We start from the raw sequence: 22,062 nt of genomic DNA, 5'->3' as shown, positions 1-22,062 counted from the left end.
TCTTTCGAACGCAGGAGGCATATGAAGATGAAGTAATAGCTACAAAAGATATGTTTTCTGCTTATTAGATATTTTACGCCATCTGACCCCACTTACTAAAAGATGCTAGAGCCGCCACTGCCTGTATGTAATATATATTTATGTATTTTAACACAACAATAGGCCACGAGGCCCAATGATAATAGTGTAGTGAAATAGTAATAAAAGGAGACAAACTGCGATGTGAAAATTTTAGAGGGATATCACTCCTGAGCACAAGTTATAAGGTATTCACAATGATCCTGAAGACAAAACTGGCAGGTTACGCGGAAAACATAGTAAGTGAATACCACGCTGGCTTCAGGGCAGGAAGGTCTACAACGGATCAGCTCTTCACAGTTCGCCAAATACTGGAAAAATGCTGGGAATTCGATGTAGACATTTATCAGCTCTTTATTGATTTTAAGCAGGCATATGACAGCATCGACCGGGAAAAACTATTCACTGTCCTTCTGGACTTTGAAATCCCACCAAAACTAGTCAGGCTTGTTAGAATCACACTGCAGAATACACTCTCCCAGGTGAAGGTGAATGGCCAACGGACGGAGGGCTTTGAAGTATCTCGGGGTCTTAAGCAAGGAGACGGATTGGCTCCCATGCTGTTCAACTTAGCCCTCGAATCCGCTATTAGAAAGTCTCAAGTGAACAGGAGCGGCACTATATTAAGCAGACAGAGCCAATTGGTTGGCTACGCAGACGACCTCAACATGATGGGTAGATCCATACAGATTGTGAAGAAAGAATTTGACCACCTCCAAAGGGCCGCTCTAGAGATTGGCTTAAGAGTAAATGAAAACAAAACTAAATGCATGGTAGAAAGCCGACAAAATCAGAGTAGGCTGGGCCAAAGTTCCAGTTTTGGAAACCATCAATTTGAGGTTGTCAACCGGTTCACATACCTGGGTTCCAATATTACAAAAGAGAACGAGGAACTGGAAGAAATAAAAGCCCGAATAACCGCTGCAAATAAATCGTACTTCTCATTGCTGCCCATATTCAAATCCAGAAATGTCCACAGAAAAACTAAGACGCGGCTCTATAAAACCGTCATACGCACAGTCGTTGCATACGGGTGCGAGTCATGGACGCTAAATGTGAAAGCAGCTGAAATGGTGGATTGCTTTGAGAGAAAGATCTTTAGGCGGATATACGGACCCATGAATGATGGTGGGGAGTGGAGAATTAGGTACAATACGGAACTATACCGCTTATACCAAGATTCAAAACTCTCCAACTTCATAAAACTCCAGAGGCTAAACTGGGCAGGCCATGTCCAGCGCATGCCTGAGTCACGGCTACCGAAGAAGATCCTCGAAGGAAACCCAGGGGGGAAAAGACCAGTGGGAAAACCACGCACACGATGGGGTGATAATGTTACAAAAGATGCCAACCAGATGCTAAAAATCAGGAACTGGAAGAGACGTGCGGAGGACCGTTCCGGCTGGAGGACAGCGGTGGAGGAGGCCAGGGCTCGACTTGAGCTGTAGCGCCATCGAAGAAGAAGAAATAGTAATACAGTGGTAAAAGCGAAACGATTACACAAACACTCAGGGTTTGAGAAAACCACATAAATATATTTTAAGATTACCAGTAATATTTTACATAAGTTTAGGGACTTGTAGGTCAGAATTATTACAGAGTGATTTTGAGTCTCTTCCACGATGAACAACAAAATAAAAACCATCAGTTCCAACTATCAAAGCAGGTACCTTATACATTGTATCAATTCCCTAATCAATTATTGTTAGTATAGTGACAGCGATGACACATAATAATATTAGTTCTTCTGTAATATATTATTCTCTTATGGGTAGGTACCTAGGCAGTTTTGATATTGGTTGCAGAGATTTATTTTATACTTATGTAATTTTCGTAATATATATATATATTGTATAATTTTCAAGATTTTGATATTGACTGGTCTGAACTGTTTCGAGGCCCCTTTCAAATCTTCTGACTAAATGAATGCGGAATATGCGTCAATTGAAATCGTGTAGATATTGTTATTTTTAATGCATACCTAAACCATAAAGGAACAATAAAATACGTCTGGGAGATAAGTCTATTTTTTTTGGAAATGGGTTTAATAGTATTCCAAATAATTATGTAAGTAGGTAAGTACTGATAATTGTATTTTTATTCGTGAATGGGAAGGATTTGGCTCCTTTTTCCTTTCGAGACATTATTGTATTAAGTACATCGAAAAAAATTATTTTAAAATTAATGGGTTTAGCAGCACTATTAATTCTGTGCTATTTTTCATTTTTATGGGAATGGAGGAATTTGAAGCCACCTATGGAATATAGTATATAGTCTATAAATTATATTAGTATTAATATAATGTCATGCTCAAGTGTAGTCCATTTATGAGTGCGCGCGCCACTGGCTCGCCGACAAACGAAGCGAAGCGTGCTATTGAGCGGGGCGGGGCGGGGCGTTACGACGAGCGGGGCGAGGCGGTTGCAGCGCGGAGCAGCACGTGATTTCATACCAGTACACGTTATCACTTCAAGGCGGGAGTGCGTCGCTCGCGTTTCACACTGTATATTGCGATTTAATTTATTCGAAAATGTCGTCAGAGTCTGAAGATTCTGAAGAATTAATGTCGGTGAAGGATCTTATCTTCGCAATTCAAAGTAGACCGGCAATCTGGCAATTGAAGCACCCCCATCATAATAATATTCGTGAGACATCCAAGCTATGGCACGAAGTACAAAAGATGTACCCAAAATTCTCAGGTATAAATAACTACATAATATTATTATCGTATACTTATATTATAATATGTACAGTGCGACTTTCATATCGAGTCGTCTACGTCACCACGGTCGTTACTGGAACTAAAATCTTCCTTCCGCATTTACTTTCAATGCAACCACATTTTTCACACCAGTAATATACTGTATGTTCGATATCGCGTGGAGTAGAAGTACCTATTGTGAGGAGGAAAAACAGGAAATAAAGTTTATAATTCTTCTCAATAGTGTCAGAGGTACTGCTATGGTAAGTCAACACGCAAAGAGCACGTGATGTAACAGTGTTAGTGCATGCAGCGCTGTGACGGAGAAAACTTAATATTAGACTCAATTAGAGGATTGATGTGTTGCTTGCGACGCATAGAATGCCTTAACGTCAATATATGACGTCATCATAATTGTTGCCATTTTTTTATTTTGAATTCCCGATTGTTAGTAAACGTCAAAATATATGACGTCATCATAATTTTGCCATTCCTTAATTTTGATTTCCCGATTCCTAATTATTAAACTATTTTTGAAATGTGTTACAGTGGAAAAAGTGTGCAAATGGCACAATATAAATTTATTAATTAATAGTTAATTAAACATTTTAATAGTTGTTTTGTCAGTTGTAAACTTAATCAATTAACACAGTGGTGCACAAGGTTTTTGAAAGAGGTGAAAGGGTGGAAGTGTTGAAAAATAATGATATATGTGATAGATGTCGGGTCAATGTTTGTGGTTGCTATCCTCAGTACAGCACTGAGATTATCATTGTTCAAACTTTCAATTTTTTAATGACGGCTTTAATTCTAGTAAAATAATAATTAATTGTTATTAAATCAAATATATTTTTACTTTTCAGTGACTATGCTCAAAAAGAAATGGAAGAACATAAAAGATCAATTCCGCAAAGAAATAAAGAAATATCCTCTTCGTCCCGATGAAGAACCAGGTACATATTTTACATCCAACTGGAGAAATTTTGAGCATATGGTGTTCTTAGCTAACCAGTTGTCAACCAGAAAGCCACCCGATTTTTACATCAATGGCGATCAGTCAGTTTCCACCACCCCGGAAGTGAAGAAAACTAAACCAATACCTCAACCAGTTGAAACACAGAAAGAAGATTCGATGTCTGATGCTGCGAGTGCCAACGACGACGTCGAGCCAGCACCGTCAGAACAGGCCTTATCAGTAAACGCAAAAATGAAGCGAGTTGAGACAAATTTAAAACAAGACTTTTACCAGTTGGAAAGAAAGAAAATAAAACTCTTGGAGCAAAACCTGCAAGAAAAGTCATATCCTGAATATGAGAATACCGACGATTATCATTTCTTCATGAGTCTGATCCCCCAAATGGCTACAATGCCAATACTGATGAAGCTACGAATACGAAGCAAGATGCTCAAGGCTATTATTGAAGAAACTGAATCTGGCTGAGATACTGGCCATCCGAGAATGGCGAGGTGACAAAGGCAGCGGTGTAGATGGATGCAGATTTTTATTGTCTTAATGCAAAGTACATAGTCACAATAGTAGGAGTACGATAACGGTGTAGAGTGATCAAAGGTTTGGTGATATTAATGAACTGATAAACTTGATTCAAGTGAAGTGGTGTGATGGTTAACTATGTCGAGTGAAGAACTCGTGACAATAGTAGTGCGTATCGTGACGGACTCGATGGGTTGAGTGAGGATCCCTACACTGTCCTTCCAATTTATACAAAATATGTACTACATAATATATTACAAGGGATATTGTCTCAATTAACCAATCATAACAGACCCTACTGATATAATTATGATTGAGGAAATGTTGACGATTACTATCGTTCTATTGATTTGTTTTGACAACAAAACGGTTACGGTCAGGCTCGCACAGAAAAATCATTTGGGGGGGGTCCATTTTGAAAAAATCATGCATTTTTTATTAATTTGAGGGAGGGGGCGGGGTTAAAAGAATCTAGCAGTCCTGACTGATTTCCACATTTACTCTGCCTACTATTTATATCTTCTCGTCGCTTCTACCGCGGAATATCTCACATTTCTAGATTTCTAGGTCCAAGTCGTGAAAATATAAAAAGGATGTAAATACATACAGTCAATTCTAATATAATATGATTTCATTGAGTTTTCTAGAGGAAGCATAAACCATTCCTAACAAAGTCGTTTAAAATTAACTATGAGGAAGTCCGCGTGACTTCGTCGTTGATGGTCATCATTCGATTTATATCGCATCACTCACGGCCTGTCGCAGGAGTGAGAGAAAGAGATGATATAATTCCCCGCTCTTTAAACTGGCCCGTAGTTGACCATCGCGCAGTAGGCTCTTTGGATAGTAGAATAATAGTTTGGCGATGAGTGCAATGAGTTCCCGCGGGCGGCTCTCGTGGTGTAGTTGGTAAGGCGCTCGCCTTCCACCCGAGAGTTCCTGGGTTCGATTCCCGGTCATGAAAAAAACATTTATGTGTTTTTCTCAAAGCCTGGGTGTTTGTGATTGTTCAAAAATTACTAACAACCACCTTGTACGAAAAAGCAAGGACATGGTTATTAATAATTCTAAAAAAAAAAAAAAAAAAATGAGTTCCCAAAAGAAAACCATCCGGATCCATGGACGATTTCAATATTATCTGCAAGGCGTCTCCGCGTAAAAAAAAATGTCGTTAGCCCAAAAAATCTCCATCCGGCATTCCATGACCCATTAAAGCTCAAATGAGTTTTAATTATCATTAAAAAGAAATAAAAAGTTGAATAAAAAATGTTCATATTTAATGTCAAATCTGTATTTTATCGTAAGTACCAATAAAGTAAATTTGTATCAATAAAAAGTTTTTTTATTTTCTTAAGTAGGTAAGTATGTAAATTATCCTCTTTGATTAAAAAAAATATATATATTATGGATAAACTATCACTAATATAACCATTTATAGAAATTACAGTCGTTCATTCATAAGCACATTTTTGGTTTTGAATAAAAATAATCATTTTTTGGAATCACTGCAAAAAACTCGCCAGTTAGTTAGAAAAACAGATTTATGCTTGGGGTACTGAACTATAAAGCACCCGTTTTGGATAGGGGCAGGTGCGTTGAAAGCTGAAGAAGAGGTAAGTTATGGAAAATAGAAAACGTGCACATTTGACAGTCATCCTTACGGAGCTCAGCCAGCTTTTTACTAATTTATCTTACTGCTTTAAATAATCTAGTATTCTTTATTCATAGTAATTCAAATAAGTATTTATATTTTAATATGTACTTACCTATCCTATTAACATTTAATGTATTAAAAGTTGAACCACACGAAAGGTATCAGATTGTCATTCTCGTCATTTCTTTACAATTAACATTTTACAAATGTACCTACATCTATATTTTTCTGCTATGATATAAAATCTTATTTAATAGCTTCATCCACCCTTACATGTTTAAGGTGATACATCAGTGAAGCGGCAAATAATTTTCAACTATAGACGCGACGAAGTTTTGGACTCGCTGCCATTCGGAGAGAGAACGTCGAGCTGGAAACACGTCAATTTGTTTCGTGATGGCGACGGGCATATTAATTCTTAAATCGTGTAAAGATGACTAAAAACGTTACCCATTTACTTTAAAAAGAAAACATGTCAATGAATATATTATTATTGTTACTGATAGAACATTAAATGGACACATGTTGGATTTATATGACAAATTATATTTCGTTTGAAATGCGTCATTTGCACCCGCGACCCGCGCATCGCCTAGCCACGGTCTTTTTAAACCGTGCCTCAACTGAGGTAAGTATAACCTTAATATTATTTAAAACGTTATCGGGGTGTTTGTGTAGATTTTATAGGTGCGTAGTAGGCTAAAGTAATCAACATATTTATTTGTATATTTTTTATATTTATATATTCAGCGTCCAGACATAATTATGTAAATAAACATACTTTATCGCTAATTACATTTTAGTGGTTTATGCTGCCTACCGATGACCATTGCCACCTATAACGCGAGAATATTATCCAGCAACGCCAAACTTCTAGAGCTCGAAGAAGAACTCGAAAAAATCCATTGGGATGTTGTCGGGCTCAGCGAGGTAAGACGACAAGCAGACGATATCGTCAATCTCCACAGCGGACATGTACTCTGTTATAATGGGACTAAGACCGGACGCACAAGCGGTGTCGGATTTTTAATCCACAGACTCTGGAAAGATCGCAGATAGAGTAGCAAGTTTAACACTTCAGCTCAGCAAAAGATACCAGATTCTGCTTTTGCAAGTTTATGCGCCCACTCAAAACTCACCTGATGAAAAAGTGGAGGAGCTATATATAATATGAAGAAATCAGTACGTTGAAAAATAAACGGAAATGTCACTTCACTATCATCATGGGAGACTTTAATGCACGAATCGGATCTTAACACCAGGATGATGTAGCGGTCGGGCACTTCGGACATGGCACCAGGGATGGCCGAGGAGACATGTTAGTGGAGTTTGCGGAAAACCACAATCTCTACATCATGAACTCATTCTTCAAAAAGAAGCCTTCTCGAAAATGGACATGGCGAAGCCCAGCAAAACGAACCAGCGAAATCGACTACATCCTCACCGACAAGAAGGATATTTTTCTAGACTGCACAGTCATTAACAAATTTAATACTGGCAGCGACCACCGAATGGTAAGGTGTAAAGTACGATTTAACATCAAACGTGAGAGATCCAAACTGATGCAGAAGCCCAGAGTCCGCAGAGGCTTGAGAAGCAGAGTCGAATTCCAACAAGAGCTGGAGAACAGGCTAACGGCTTTCCAAGCTGAAAATGACCCCATCTCCCTACAAAACACCGAGGCAGTAACAAACATCATTATAGAATCTTCGGAAGAGACAGTTGCTGCTGTGGTTGAACGAGTAAGCAAACTTTCAAAGGAAACGTTGGATCTTATGAAGCTGCGTAGGAGTACGAAAAGCGAGCAACAAGTTACAAATGATCTCGAATACTCCACGCTGTGCAAAACTCTACGTAAAAACATACGAGAAGATCTTCGTAAGTTCAATATGAACCTTGTAGAATCAATTGTTGCGTCAGGAAGGAGCTTACATAAGAACAAGCAGCATCTGTCAATAGGGAGACGGCAGATCACGACACTAAAAGCGCAAGATGGAAGTATCGTGCGTAACTGGGATCATCTACTGGACACTGTTGTAGAGTTTTACAGCGCTCTATACAAAGATGACACTGACATCAACTCAGATCTTCCGGTGAACGGAGAATATGGAGATCCTCTTCCCGAGGTTACTACCACAGAGGTGGAATATGCTATAATGTGCATGAAGAGTGGGAAAGCCCCGGGAGAAGATGGGCTGACTATCGATGTTCTCAAACGGGCCGGGAGGACGGTGAGCGATGTGCTCGCACGTCTGTTCACGTCTTGTCTGCACGAAGAGAACATCCCAGAGTCATGGAAAAATGCCTCCATTATTATTCTCCATAAGAAAGGAGACACTGAAGATCTGAAAAACTATCGACCAATTAGTCTACTGCCAATTCTGTATAAGGTTTTCACGAAAATACTCTCAAACCGTCTCGAAACAGTTCTAGACGAGAAGCAACCAAGAGAGCAAGCCTGATTCAGAAGAGGCTACAGTACTATGGATCATATACAGGTCGTCAGGGAAATCATAGAGCGCTACCAGGAATACAAACTGCCATTATATCTTGGTTTTATAGACTATGAAAATGCGTTTGATTCCATCAAAAAATTCTCAATTATAGACGCCCTTAGCAACCAAGGAATTTCCAGACGCTATATAAACATATTGAACAGTATATACAGTGATGCCACAGCATGCGTGAAACTCCACAAACGGTCGTGTAAATTCCCCATTAACAAAGGTGTCCGGCAAGGTGATACCATTTCACCTAAACTATTCACCGCTACTCTTGAGGACTTATTTAGGAAACTTGATTGGTAGGAAAAAGGTGTTCCAATTAATGAGGAGCACCTCAGTCACCTGCGCTTTGCAGATGATATTGTTATACTCTCACAAGACCCGAAAGACCTCCAAGGTAGAATGCAAGACCTCGCGGTTGTCAGTCAAACGGTCGGTCTAAAGATAAATGTCTCAAAGACAAAAGTGATGAGGAACTGTTTTTCGGACCCTGAGATTATCTGTATTTCTGGCACCCAACTCGAGCAAGTCAGCAGCTACGTCTATCTCGGACAGCAGGTGTCCATAGACGGAAGCATGCACGATGAAATTGCTCGAAGAACAAAGCTGGGATGGAGTGCTTTCGGACGTCTGAATATTATCTTCAAGAGTGACCTACCATTATGTCTTAAGCGTAGGGTATTCAACCAATGTGTGCTACCCGTGCTCACGTATGGCTGCGAGACATGGACCCTAAATACGAGAGATGTCCAAAGGCTAAGAGTCACACAGCGAGGCATGGAGAGGTGCATGTTGGGCATCACGCGAAAGGACCGTAAGAGGAACGAATGGGTTAGGTAGCAGACAAGAGTACGCGATGTAATAGACGTTGCCAAACAGCTGAAATGGAGATGGACGGGGCACATTGCTCGCCGAAAGGACGGCCGCTGGACAAATGCCGTCATCCAACGGTACCCAAGGGGTACGAAACGGCCACAGGGTCGCCTTAAAAGCCGCTGGATTGACGAACTGGTAAAGTTCGGCGGAAATACGTGGCAGCGAACGACACAGGACCGAGAGAGTTGCAGAAAGTTTGGGGAGGCCTTCATCCAGCAGTGGATTGACCCCGGCTGATGATGATGATGATACATTCTTTTATTTAAATGATTTTTTTGATATTGATGATTTGTTTTTTAGAATAAAAAATATATTAATACATAATAAATGTAATAAGTATACGAGTATCTTCCTTTTTGACACAACAGAAGCTAAATATTTAATTAGTCATCAAGTCACAAAATCCGCTCTAGAAAAATTTTCTACTCACCTACTTTAGAAAAGTAAGTGAAAATCATTTTACGTACTACTTCGAAATACCTAATACATTATTTTATTGTCTCATCATATTTACCAATACATACATGTAATTAATATCGTCTCTGTTCTAGCAGAACACACTAACTGAAGAATACTAGTTTTGAGTAATTTGACTTTGAAGTTGTTAAAATGTTTGAAATGGTCTATCATGTGAGTTTATTAAGTACTTGTGAAAAGGATGACTTTACAATAAAGACTGTTTATTTATTATGAAGGTTTCCAGACGGTAAAGTTTGAAATAAGGAACATTTTGGTATAACTAACTCAATATGTCATTTTTTCGAATTAGTGTCTTCTGCCAGAACAGTGACGATATATAAAAATAGTTTAAAAAGGTATACTTACGTCGGGGTCTGCAACATTTCCAGGGCGGGTTTTGCGAGTCGACCACTCAAATGTTAAATAATCGCTTGCGTCTTCAATACCGGTATTTTAAAGTTAGCCCTGAACAATTGCTTGGTAAGGTTTCTTTGCGACCGATATTAATATATTCTATGGTACTCGTACCTACACCTACTTAAGTAAGTATATTATTATTACTCAAAGTTTTTTCTTTTCTCATACTTAACATTTTTTCTTGTATGTCGTATCGTTAAATAACGCAAACCACAGATGCGTGATCTAGTCTAATCTTTGCAGATGTGATTCAACCGGTTCTTGGACATTCTGTCCATAGTCGAATGAACTTTTCCAAGAAAGATTTTCGCATCGATACTAATCATTAGTGCGAGCCACACTGTCGATCACGCAAGAATCGCGCTAATATCGCGCCGTCTCTTTCACTCTTGCGGTTTCTACAAGCGTGACGTGATAGCGAACGATAACCGGCGTTCCTCGACAATTATAATAATAATATGTAAGTATTAAATTCTAAATTATTTTAAACAGGACCAAACGAAATAAAAAAAAATTTGCCTTAAAAGAGAGTACTACCTAACCGCGGTGTCCTAGGACCTAGACGTCCTGGCTATAGATAATTTGAAATACAGCGAATGCATTTGCGGAATCGAACACGCTTTATTAACTTAGGCTGTATATACCGTATATTCTATATTAATTGCCAGACTGCGTGCATGTATCAGAAAATTTCAGCGAGTTCTGAATTTTCATGTGCTGTAGAAAAATATAGTGGCAAACCCGATGGAAAAATTCAAAGTTCAACAGCTTTAGTCCTCAATTAAATAGGTAATATTAAAATATATACTAATTTATAACATAATCAATTCTCATTTGTTAGTTGACACTAGCCATACATGACAGTCTAATTATACTACTTAGGTACCTAATTAAAATTTATTGACTTTATGTAAATATGTAACATTAAAAATTATAAGTTTAATATCATGTTCACAGCATGGCGTGAATATGACAAGACATTCAGGGATACAACATACAAATTAATCAATGTACTTAAATATAAATCTGGAATAAAATAAAGTATTTATTTGTAACAGAATGATTATCACCAAGTATGTACCTACCTATTCATTTTAGTTGATTTTGATTTACATTTTTTTTAATCGGGTGGATTATTTTTTTGATTTTTTTTTGCATATAATTTTATCACAAAAGTAAGTATACGTTATTGTCATCATTCATACTTATATAAGTGCTTCACCTGTGTCGTAGTTACAATTTTGGATCTCACCTGAGAGGCAAAATCATGGATTATTTATAATCCATTCGTACAAGATGAATCAGCCAGGTTTTTTTACGTAGATTTGACAAACGTTTTTGTCCTGCCCGCATTTATTTATAATATTAATAATGAAATATGACAAAAATGTTATTCTTTTAACTTTCTCTTCTCCAATTGTTCGGATTGTCTTCAAGAATCTGAACATGAACATTGAAATGGGATGAAAGAAATACGGGACTGGAAAGTAAAATATAGTGACAGTTCCATTATGCAAAATGTGTCAATCTGTACATTACATCTGCAAGACCAAACGTTTTCGATCCGCGATAGCGTGACGCGTTCGGATCACGCGTGCGCATCGCGCAATAGCTGCTCACCGCCCCCCTCAGTCAGCCGCTGCGTGTCGCGCAGAGCACTACGCCGTGATGGAATCAAGACACTTTGATCGCGCAAGGGACGCCAAATTAATCGACATGGTCCGCGAGCGACCCGTCCTGTACAAACGGACCGATGTGAAGTACAAAGACAGCTACTTCAAGGACAAGGCGTGGGAGGAGATCTCCAACGAAGTGGGAAAACCTAGTAAGAATATATTATTTGATATTAACTAACAGATTTTGTATACGGCCACCACAATAAAATATCTCGAATAACTCTTTTCAATAGTATTGTTACATAATAAATGTCGTTCGGGAATGAGTGGTAGGGTTGCCATTTTTTTAGAGTAAAGTACGGACACCCAGCCAGTTGAAATAAAAAATATAAACATTTAACAAGAACACACTTAAATTAAATAAAGGCAGCTTCATTATTGGCTATGTGGTTATTTTACAAATTTACATCTTTATCTTCACACCATTTTTATTCCTTCAAGTTTCGGGCATTTACATATAAATATCATCCAATGTCGCTTCGTAGAAAGTGGAGAAAATGACAATTGAATGCTGTATTTCGAAACGCTACATGTCACATTTTAAAAAAGAGTGACATAAGTTGCAAAAATCTTCATATTAAATACACAAATTTAAGGTATTTTTCTTTAGTTTCTTGAAGACAACAGTATAAAATATATATTTTACAATAAGTAATTTTCACGATTTATTTTTATATAGGATTGTTTTCACTATTTTTACTAAAACACAATATTGACGTAACGTTTTCGAAATACAGCATTCAATTAGAAAAAAATGAGATACATAATATTGTCCTTACCTCCTCACAGAGTTGCCTTGTCCGTACAATTCGAACATATGAGTGTATACTAGCGAGGTCATGATGTTGAGGCAGGCATTTAGTCTAAATCTGTGATTTGTGGACTCAAATCCCGTAGAACTCTCAAGATAACCTTCTATAGTGCGAAAACATCTTCTTGGCTACGTGTTAAAACTGTGAACTAACATGTTCCGCCCATTTTTAACCGCACTTCCATTATAAACTAACAAACTCCTCCCATTTCGTAGACAACAGCGCCTAGAAGCGTAGCCAAGAAGATGTTTTTGCACAGTATGTAGTTTATCACAAAAATGTAATTTATGTAATACGAAGATATTTTTTCTCTTAAGTATATACAATACGGTGGGGTAATTGGAAGAGCTTACGTCTCTGAAACCGTGGTTGCGGGTTTGACACGGCGTGCGGCAAATGCCTTAATAATATGATGTTTTTTTAATTTATGTTTAATCCATAACAATGATCATTGGTAGAAAACATTCCTTGAGAATATTAGTTTCACTATTTACCACTATAGGCTTAGGTATATTCTCTGCTTAAGAGCAAACATAGGTATTCGTAAATTTAGTCTAATTTTAAAATAACTGGTAGTATTTTCAATATATTTTGATTTTTGTTTGCATTGTTTGTAGAGACCTAGTTTATTAGATTGTGCAAAAAGTCACTGACGACGTCCATGACCGTATTATCGACGGCTCGCGGACGAAGGCGACAGAGCGGCAATTGTCCGCTGTGCACATCCGTCCCCTTTTACATAGCGTACGTGTTCTCCCCGGTTCACAGTTCAACTATTCTATCTCACTGGAGTCTATGGCCATATTTTGCATGGAAGTGTAATGTCACGCCAAACAATGCTTATCGCCTTAAAATCAAACAACTCTCGTTGAAGAACAATACAATATAAAATGGAACGCGTTATGTATTTGTCGATAAAGCGACATATTAAAAAATAATGAGGCAACTGGTGGCAAATAATATATAAGTAGGTATATTTTTTTAAGTAACACAAATAAATATCAAAAACGAAAAATGTACACCAATGTCAAAATACTTACTTAAAAAAAATGCTATTGCACTGTTTGCAGAATGTTTATAAGAGTTATTTCAAGATTTTGTTATGTAATGCCACAATTTTTGACTTATTGGTGCTGACTGGTTGTTTCGAGCCTTACATTATATATCCTAAGAAAAAATCAAAGACACTTTTAGTTTTATATCTTACTAATTATTATCTTATATTATTGAGAGATGATCTTTCAGAAATATAGTAACTGGAAACAAACTTCCAATTCCACCCTCCTCCCCTTCACCATTCTTCTTCACCATTCTTTCGTGTAAATATTATAAATACATAACAATAATTATATACTACATGTAGATCATGGCCCTCACATCCTGAAACGGGCCCCCAGGCTAGAATCTTTGCCCCCCCTACCTATCGCTAATGTTAAAGCCAATGTGACACTATATAAGCATTTTATATATGGTGTTCGAGGTAAAATTATTTAGTGATTTTCGTATTTTTAAAACATCTACTTGAAGTATGGAGTTATCGAGTATTGACACGCAATAATCAAAAATTGTATCGCATAACCACATATTTTAAAATTTTAATACGTTTGCAGTAAAATAGCGAAGACTTTTTTACTATTAGAGCGAATTTTTAAAGTGCGTTTATCTCATTTATCTGGTCGATCCATCACGCCGGGCCCCTCCTAAGCCCGGGCCCCCAAGCCAGAGCCCTGTCAACCCCCCATTTGTGGGGGCCATGATGTAGATACATAACGACTTAATGAAATAAAATATTAATTAAAATAAAGCCTTAGGTACTACACACACAGACTACACTTAGTACCCACTTACATTTTCTGTTGATGATTTCAATATTTGGGTAATTAATTTTATCACCCATAATGGCTGAGCGGCTTACGCGTCGGTTTTTAATGTAATGGGTCCCAGTTTCGAATCCTGGGTCTGGCAAATATATCTACATATTATATTGTTTTTCAATTTGTGCTTGGAGTCCGAGTATGGACCTAATCTATTAGGTTGAGCAAGTTACTTAATGTAAATATACAAGTGCATAGGTCGGTCCTTAGGATCGGGGAATTAAAAATAAAAATATTCAATCAACAAATATTATGAAATTAATTATCGGCAGTCATTCAAATATAATCACTGCCTGTTATTTTGCCTCAAACATATTAACATCAATTTCTCGTAAAAAAAAAACCTCTACTCTGTCACTCTGTGGAAGCCCATATTATGTGGTAATATCAGCTGATGTTGATGTTAGTATAATTTAGAAAAAAAATAATAAACTTTTGTATCCATTATTTCTTGTTGGAATGATTTTTTATATGATAAAGAGTTTTCATTTTAATACGATGGATTTATGTCCGATGGAGGGGGGGACGAGAACCACTGGCATGTATAAAGAACGAAATTAAGAAAATTACAAAAATACTATAAATTTTCGGTTCAAATCAAACCAAATCAAATCGGTTTCTAAGAAAATATGCTCCTTAATGGACACCATATTCAAACTGAATATAAAATTAATATTTCGTTTTTAGACAATAATTAGTAAGTAGTTATCTTTGGCTGATGACGGTTGTAAAGTTCGAAACAGCGGTCAACGTCAATAATTTATTTAATAAATGTAGAATCAACCGTTCAATTAAGTACATATCCAGTTATCTCAATTTCGCGTAAACGACGCTTGTTTTAAAAATGAACGACGCCGTCCAATTGATGTAGGTACCTACCAATTGCCCTAATAGTTATTTTCTTTTAGTTACAGATTGCAAAACTAGGTGGAGAACGATCCGGGATTCGTACAAGAAAAACAAAAGAAAACAAGGAGGCTTTGGGTCGAAATCAAAATACAACGACAGAATGCTTCGATTCTTGGATTGTCCATTTAGACCATCTCCAACCAACTATGTCGATATAAATATTCCACCAGCTAACCATAAAAGTGGACGTAAATCCAAAAAAGATGACCCAACCGAACCAAAAGAACAATTGAATGTTATAAGAGAAAACATGGTTCCAAATACAATTCTCGTCGAAAATCCAGAACACCCAATACAAATATTCTTTAAAAGTATGGCTTCCACAGTAATGACGTTTCCTAATTATTTGATAGCAGAAACTAGGCAGAAAGTGTGCAATCTGGTGACAGAAATGGAATTAAGGGCAATAGCGGAGATGTCGAAGCAATCTACAGCTTCTCCATACCTCGTATCGGAAGATGGTGCTGGATCTAATGCGTCGTCATCTGCACACAGCCACGAAGAGAATAATGACAATGAAGACTTTGACGATGTCAATGAAAGAAAAGAATCTATTTTTTGTGATTAATTATCGTAGTTATCGTAGTATCTTATTATTTTTACATTTAGGGATATAAATTATTAGAAATGGTTTAAACGGCGCAACTGAAATCTGACGGAACTGGTTGGTGATGGAACTCACAAACTGACCAATGTGTTGCTTCGCACACGGAGCTTCTGAAACTCACTTGAAATAATAATCACATAACCTCAAACTGTCAAACTGGACCATCAGCTGTTTTGTACAAAAATTGATAACACGCACGCTGCTGCGTTTACTGAAATACAATTAGGTTATTTCAATTTTGCTTATCTTGTATTTTTGACGTCTTGGGTCGTTATGGTTTTTATAGCATGATGCTTGTTACGCAGTGCTGCCAATTTTGGTAAGAAAATTTGATTTTTCACCGAATCTACTAACATTGGTACCAATGACGGTGACTGGAAACTTGAGAGACCGCGCGACTAGCATGTCGCGTCTCTTCGCGACCGTTTGCAGTCAGCGAGCCGCCATTGAAATACATTAGCTAGAATCTAGATACTGGTTGGAATTTTAGTTTCATTTCCGTCGGATTTCAGTTGCTCCGTGGGAGGAGGGCCTTAATTCCGGGTAAAGTTTGTAAGGTGCCGGCGTGATTTCATATTTTACTCATTCTATTGGTACATGTATGATAGTCCTACCAATCAGAAACATGCCCCTGCATACATCTCTATCTGAGACTGTTAATGCCTCTTAACATACATCGATAATCAATGACTGGCAAGTCCATGAAGCAAGTGATTTTATTGTTATTAATTTACTTTATTTTCTAATGGAAAGATTTTTTAGAAGTGTACCTATGTTTATACTTGACGTGTGTTAAATATTGTTTCATAGTAATTTTTACACATATTTCCTTTTTATGTGTACTGGATTCATATTCATATATATATATATGTATATACTATACAGACATAGGTATATATACCTTATTTCACTGAAGTTCATTCATACAACACAGATTATTCACACTTCAACCATTCTAACAATGTCCATTCCGCGATGTAAATATTCACTGTGAGCTGTTTACGGTTATTCCAACATGACATCTAAAAACTTGTTAGTTTGCATCATTCACAAGGATCACAACACATAAAAGTGGCGTCAATTTATTTTTTAATAGTTAACCGAATAGAAAATAAGTACCTACTGTTGTCTTAGTTTTATTATTTTTATTAAAAATCCGATTAAAATTTGAAAAATTAGCGGTCCAGAAAAAATATTTAACTCTAAAGGTGACCATGGACCAAAAAAGATTGAGAGACGCTGATCTGATGTAATAATATGTAACAGCGCCGTGTGGAATGAGCATTCATGGTATAATAGTGGTCCATAGCTTAGTAGTTATTTCACACATTGTTACTATGGAAGTATTTTAAAATAAAGCCTAAGTACCTAAATATATATATGTCATAGATTAAATAATTAAATTGATTATACCTACCCACTAATAAATGGTTTTATTGCAGTCCTATATCCCAGTTTATTGCCATTATTATATAACAGAAAAACGGTATGGGGTATTATAAAAAAATATTCCTTATAATTTATTATTTATTTTTTAAGGTCGAGTCAACAAATTCTTGCAGGTGTCACTTTTAGTTGTTTCAACAGCGAACGTTTTTCTGAGCACATTCCCCATACCCAGACACTCTTCAATTCTAGTATAGTGAATTATTCGCATGCGCACGATGGTAGTTGGAATTGTTGTTTTATTATTTATCGTGAGGGGCCTCAATGCCTCGGGACTCCAAGTCCCTAAACCCGCCACTGTTGTATAGGTAACTTTAACAAAATTTCATATGAGTATCCGCAAAATTAATAAAATGCAGTAGTAGTAAATACCATTGATCAGGATCTTCTATAAGCAAAATTATATATTTATAGTTTTTTGTCTTTTGGCGTTTTCGTGTCAAAAATAATTTGTCGCAAAAAATGCTGTAGGTAGATAGATATAATGTATAAATCGTCCGATATTCGAATTTAGAACTAAGCTCATCACGGTATAAAATCAAATGAATTTTAGGTATTAATATGCAAAATGTTAGTATGTGGCGCCCTCATTCAGCGGACACTTTTCGGGTGGGTCCTTAATATAGTATATAAGTGCATATATTATCTATGTTCCTTAAAATTAATCGACAAACTTTTCTACAGTTTTAATTTGATTAAGTTAGTCAGTGAATTATCACTAGGTACCTATATGGCTAACCATTTGGTCCCCTTTTATACTCGCCAACCACTCACTTGAAAATGCCTTCACATTGTATGCTTCTTTAAGTACTTATTAGATAAGAATCTTTAAAAAAATACTTGACAGAAAATAATATTTTAAAATAACAAGCTAAATAAAGAAGACCAACGCACTGGCGTGCAGCATACAATAAAAAAATAATATGATCCCAAGAATAACAACATAATATTATGAAAAATATTAAATTACCATACGGTTAAGTTTACTTTTATAATAGCTTTCAACATTTTGTTCTCGACTGAATCACTCGTACTCAGTGACACCGCGAGTAGAGATAAAAAGAGGGGCTTTAATTTATTTTTTCAATTCAAATTTAATTTAAAATAAACAATACGTCGTTATGTTATGTGGCCCTTTTAAAAAGAAAAGGTACTTAAATTAGATGTATAATCTACCATTATTGTTGCTATGCGTAGTATAATATCTTTTGGTTACTGCCAAAAGTTGGAAAGTCGATAATTTAGGTATTTATAGTTAATAACGAATTATGTGTCTAAATAATATATTATCATCATCAGCCTGAATCTATTCACTGCTGGATGAAGGCCTCTTTAAGCTGCTTCCACTTATCTCGGTACTGTGCGTTGCGCTGCCACGTACTACCGCAGAACTTTATCATTTCATCGATCCAGCGGCCTCTAGGTCTACTTGCGGACGTTTTCTACCCCTAGGATACCACTGGATGACTAAATTTGTCCAACGATTGTCTCTTTTTCGAGGTATGTGTCCAGCCCATTTCCATTTGAGGCTTTTAATGAACTCTATTACATCGCAAACCCTTGTCTGCTTCCTTATCCACTCATTCCTCTTTTTGTCCTTTCGCATTATGCCCAGCATACACCTCTCCATACCACGTTGTGCTACTCTAAGTTTAATTTCTTCTTTTACTTAGGGTCCATGTTTCACACGCATATGTTATTACGGGATCCAAAGCAGAATGCAGTAACTCGCTGAAGTAAGCAACAAAGTAGGTTTGAAAATAAATAGGGGAAGAGCTACAATTATTGGCCAGTTAAGGATTTTTTCAACTTTGTTAATTTTTTGTGGACAGATATCATTAGGAAGGTGAAATAAAAAAATATTATTTGTTAAATTGTTTATTTGTTTATAATAATCAATTATCAAAACATTAAAAAAAAAATATTTTACATCATAAAAAAAATAATCAAAAAAAAAGGCAGAAATCTACAATTATTGGCCACTTTTTTCAATCATTGGCCACCAAAAGATGCAATTATTGGCCACCCCGAAATTGCTGTAATAACATTATTTAAACAAAAATTAAAAAACAGTTTATGTAATATTATGATCATACATCATTATTAAGTGTTCAATCAAGTACTTAATGCAACTTTATCGTCATTTTATTAGACATACGTAACATATTACTTAAAAATACAAAGAACACATTCACATTGAGTTACAGTGAGATAGGCATATTTAATTAAATACGTATAGCTTGTTGGAAATTGATTTCAAAAATTCAAAAGAAATCTTATACCTCCCTAATAGAAGTTAACAAACATCTTGACGTAGCATAAAGGATAAATGAGAATCATTGAAGTTTTCTCACAGTAGGAACAGCATACAAAACTTTTCAGTAGAGGATTTTTGCGGAAGGAATTTTAGTGTGCTTCTTGGTATTTAAAATCTTCTTGTTACTGAACGCAAAGACTCTTCACTATGGTCTTTCATATACTCTATTGCTTCTTTTATTCTTCAGTTCTTGACTATATTTCATTCGTTTATTTTGATGCATTTTTATGCTGGAACAATCAAGAAAAAAGTTTCTATTATCGGCCATCAAAACTACAATTATGGGCCAGGCGGCCAACATTTATCTACGAATGTCGGAGAAATATAATAAAAACAAAGATGATTAATAATACTGTTAAAACACTATTTAACTAATGAAAATAAATGTAATACTTTACTAATTAGTCACATATTCTATTATTAGCAAGGCCGGCCGATAAAGGAAAATCGACGTATTTTGGAATCAGTTATTGGCCACCATCATAATATACCTACCCACCTATTTTTTCAAAAATATATGTCTAATGATGTATACATAAAATCAAATACATAGATACTTGTCAATTGGATTAGCATTTTGAATGATATTAAATGTTTAACATACCTTTTAACAGAAGTCATGTCCTTGTACAATTTACAACAAATCGCACTTATTTCACGGTTTCGCTCGAACTGTCAGATAAAAATGCGGTTTTGAGGTTGTTTTATAATGCTAAAAGTAACAATTATCTGTTTTACCAACGGAGGAACAATTGACGAGATTTCTTAATAACTTAACAGATGGCAATGTTGATTTAATATCTTAAAAAACTAGATTTTATCCGCAAGTGGCCAATAATTGAAGCTGGCCCATAATAGTAGCTCTTACATAATTATATTATATAAATATGTAAATATTTTTTAATTATCTACTATGGCTTGGATAGGCAGGATTAAATCGAATTAAAAAAAAAACTAGCGAACACTATCTACACATTGTACCTAGTCTTAGTTCAATGAAAAATGATCCGTATAACTGATAAAGTTTAGTGTGCATTATTTATATCGGATCTTAACAGCCTACCTCAACCCTTCGCACTTCCTGCCTAGCATTAAAAATCTATTATTTTCGTTAATAATGGCTTTTATTCATTCTCACACCCTCGTCCCACGTCCTTGCGCTGAATTAAGTAAACACCATAGACTTTGAATAGTCAATGATAAACACATATTGAAAATCAACATGTATTTTTTCCTATTAAACTATTGATAATGCTGGATTTGTTCGTAGTATTCTTCTTATCGTACAATTATACAAACAATCATAATATAATATAGGCACCTATTATTATTTATTATTATATTATTGTATGGGAATTAAAAACCCACAGACCCCGCCATCTTGCCAGTTAATAATATATCGTGCGCTAGTGTGGCATATGTCAATATTAAATTACGGGTTTTAAGTAAGCAGAAATTTTCTTTTAGTGCAATAAAATTACGTGAATAAATATTTTTTACGACGACATGCAAACGAATGCTTTTAAATTTAAACTATCAAACATGCACAATAAAGTCAACATGGAAATAGTAATTTAAATAGCATATTGGCATATCTAACCGAATATTCAATATGCTTTTATGTAAATAATGCCATGAAAGGATTCGTGTGTCTATTATTTAGATAGCTGCTAGTCTATCACAATATACCTACATAATCCTATAGACTTTATACTCTTTAGAGTTTAGATATTTACATAATATACGTATGATAAATTCTTTATGTTATGTAATTTTATTCCACAGAACATATTAATAAAAATTACAAGATAAAAAGAACTTTTTATATACCGCGTTTTTAAATTTTCTGTTGAATCATATAAACTTGAAAATTCTATGTATTAAAAATTTAGGAAAAATAAGGCAATTGTCAAAAAATCATTTTTTTGCTATTTTGCAACAAACAAACAAAAATATAGAATACTGAAATGTCATTTTGATTTCCATAGTAACGCACCTATATATTAAAAATTTAGTTGCTAGGACCACCGCCTTAGCAACCAATAATAGTGGATTGGATTACGGATTTCTTCCGAAATAACTTTTCATACAAAACAGAATTACTTAACTGTAAATGAATTCAATTCTACTTAAAGATGGCTAAAAGTATTAAAAGAATGCATCGTGTTCTGATATATTCTAAAAGTTTCAAATGTCTAGCTAGTCAGTTAGTTAAAAATCGATTGCAAGATTTGTACTGG

The 22,062-nt window shown here is 35.8% G+C and overlaps 3 protein-coding genes across 4 annotated transcripts; all 3 read left to right on the top strand.

Moving 5' to 3' along the window:
• Window positions 1-2,531: 2,531 nt before the first annotated feature.
• LOC147071281 (uncharacterized) lies at window positions 2,532-6,386 on the top strand. 2 transcript variants are annotated; one of them, XR_015070760.1, is made up of 3 exons: window positions 2,532-2,777; window positions 3,643-5,149; window positions 5,364-6,386. XR_015070760.1 is itself a non-coding variant. In XM_085948031.1 (2 exons), exons 1-2 carry the CDS (start codon window positions 2,609-2,611, stop codon window positions 4,218-4,220), a joined length of 747 nt encoding a protein of 248 aa, XP_085804157.1. In that variant the 5' UTR covers window positions 2,532-2,608; the 3' UTR covers window positions 4,221-5,599. The 2 variants fall into 2 exon arrangements, 1 of the variants encoding a protein (XP_085804157.1); XM_085948031.1 differs by having other exon boundaries at window positions 3,643-5,599.
• Window positions 6,387-6,747: 361 nt separating this feature from the next.
• Window positions 6,748-10,955, top strand: LOC147071280 (uncharacterized). Its single transcript, XM_085948561.1, has 3 exons — window positions 6,748-6,855; window positions 7,188-8,051; window positions 10,905-10,955. The coding sequence occupies exons 1-3, from the start codon at window positions 6,748-6,750 to the stop codon at window positions 10,953-10,955; spliced, it is 1,023 nt and encodes a 340-aa protein (XP_085804687.1).
• A 739-nt stretch (window positions 10,956-11,694) lies between these two features.
• LOC147071279 (uncharacterized) lies at window positions 11,695-17,412 on the top strand. Its single transcript, XM_085948221.1, has 2 exons — window positions 11,695-12,006; window positions 15,452-17,412. The coding sequence occupies exons 1-2, from the start codon at window positions 11,850-11,852 to the stop codon at window positions 16,018-16,020; spliced, it is 726 nt and encodes a 241-aa protein (XP_085804347.1). The 5' UTR covers window positions 11,695-11,849; the 3' UTR covers window positions 16,021-17,412.
• The last annotated feature ends 4,650 nt before the right edge of the window (window positions 17,413-22,062 follow it).

The sequence above is a fragment of the Rhyacophila brunnea genome, unplaced genomic scaffold (genome assembly GCF_057557595.1).
Source record: "Rhyacophila brunnea isolate RB1 unplaced genomic scaffold, BYU_Rbru_1.0 scaffold_20, whole genome shotgun sequence".
NCBI classification, from domain to species: domain Eukaryota; kingdom Metazoa; phylum Arthropoda; class Insecta; order Trichoptera; family Rhyacophilidae; genus Rhyacophila; species Rhyacophila brunnea.
The sequence above is the reverse complement of the archived record's forward strand: the minus strand, read 5'-3'. Positions and strand labels throughout refer to the sequence as shown.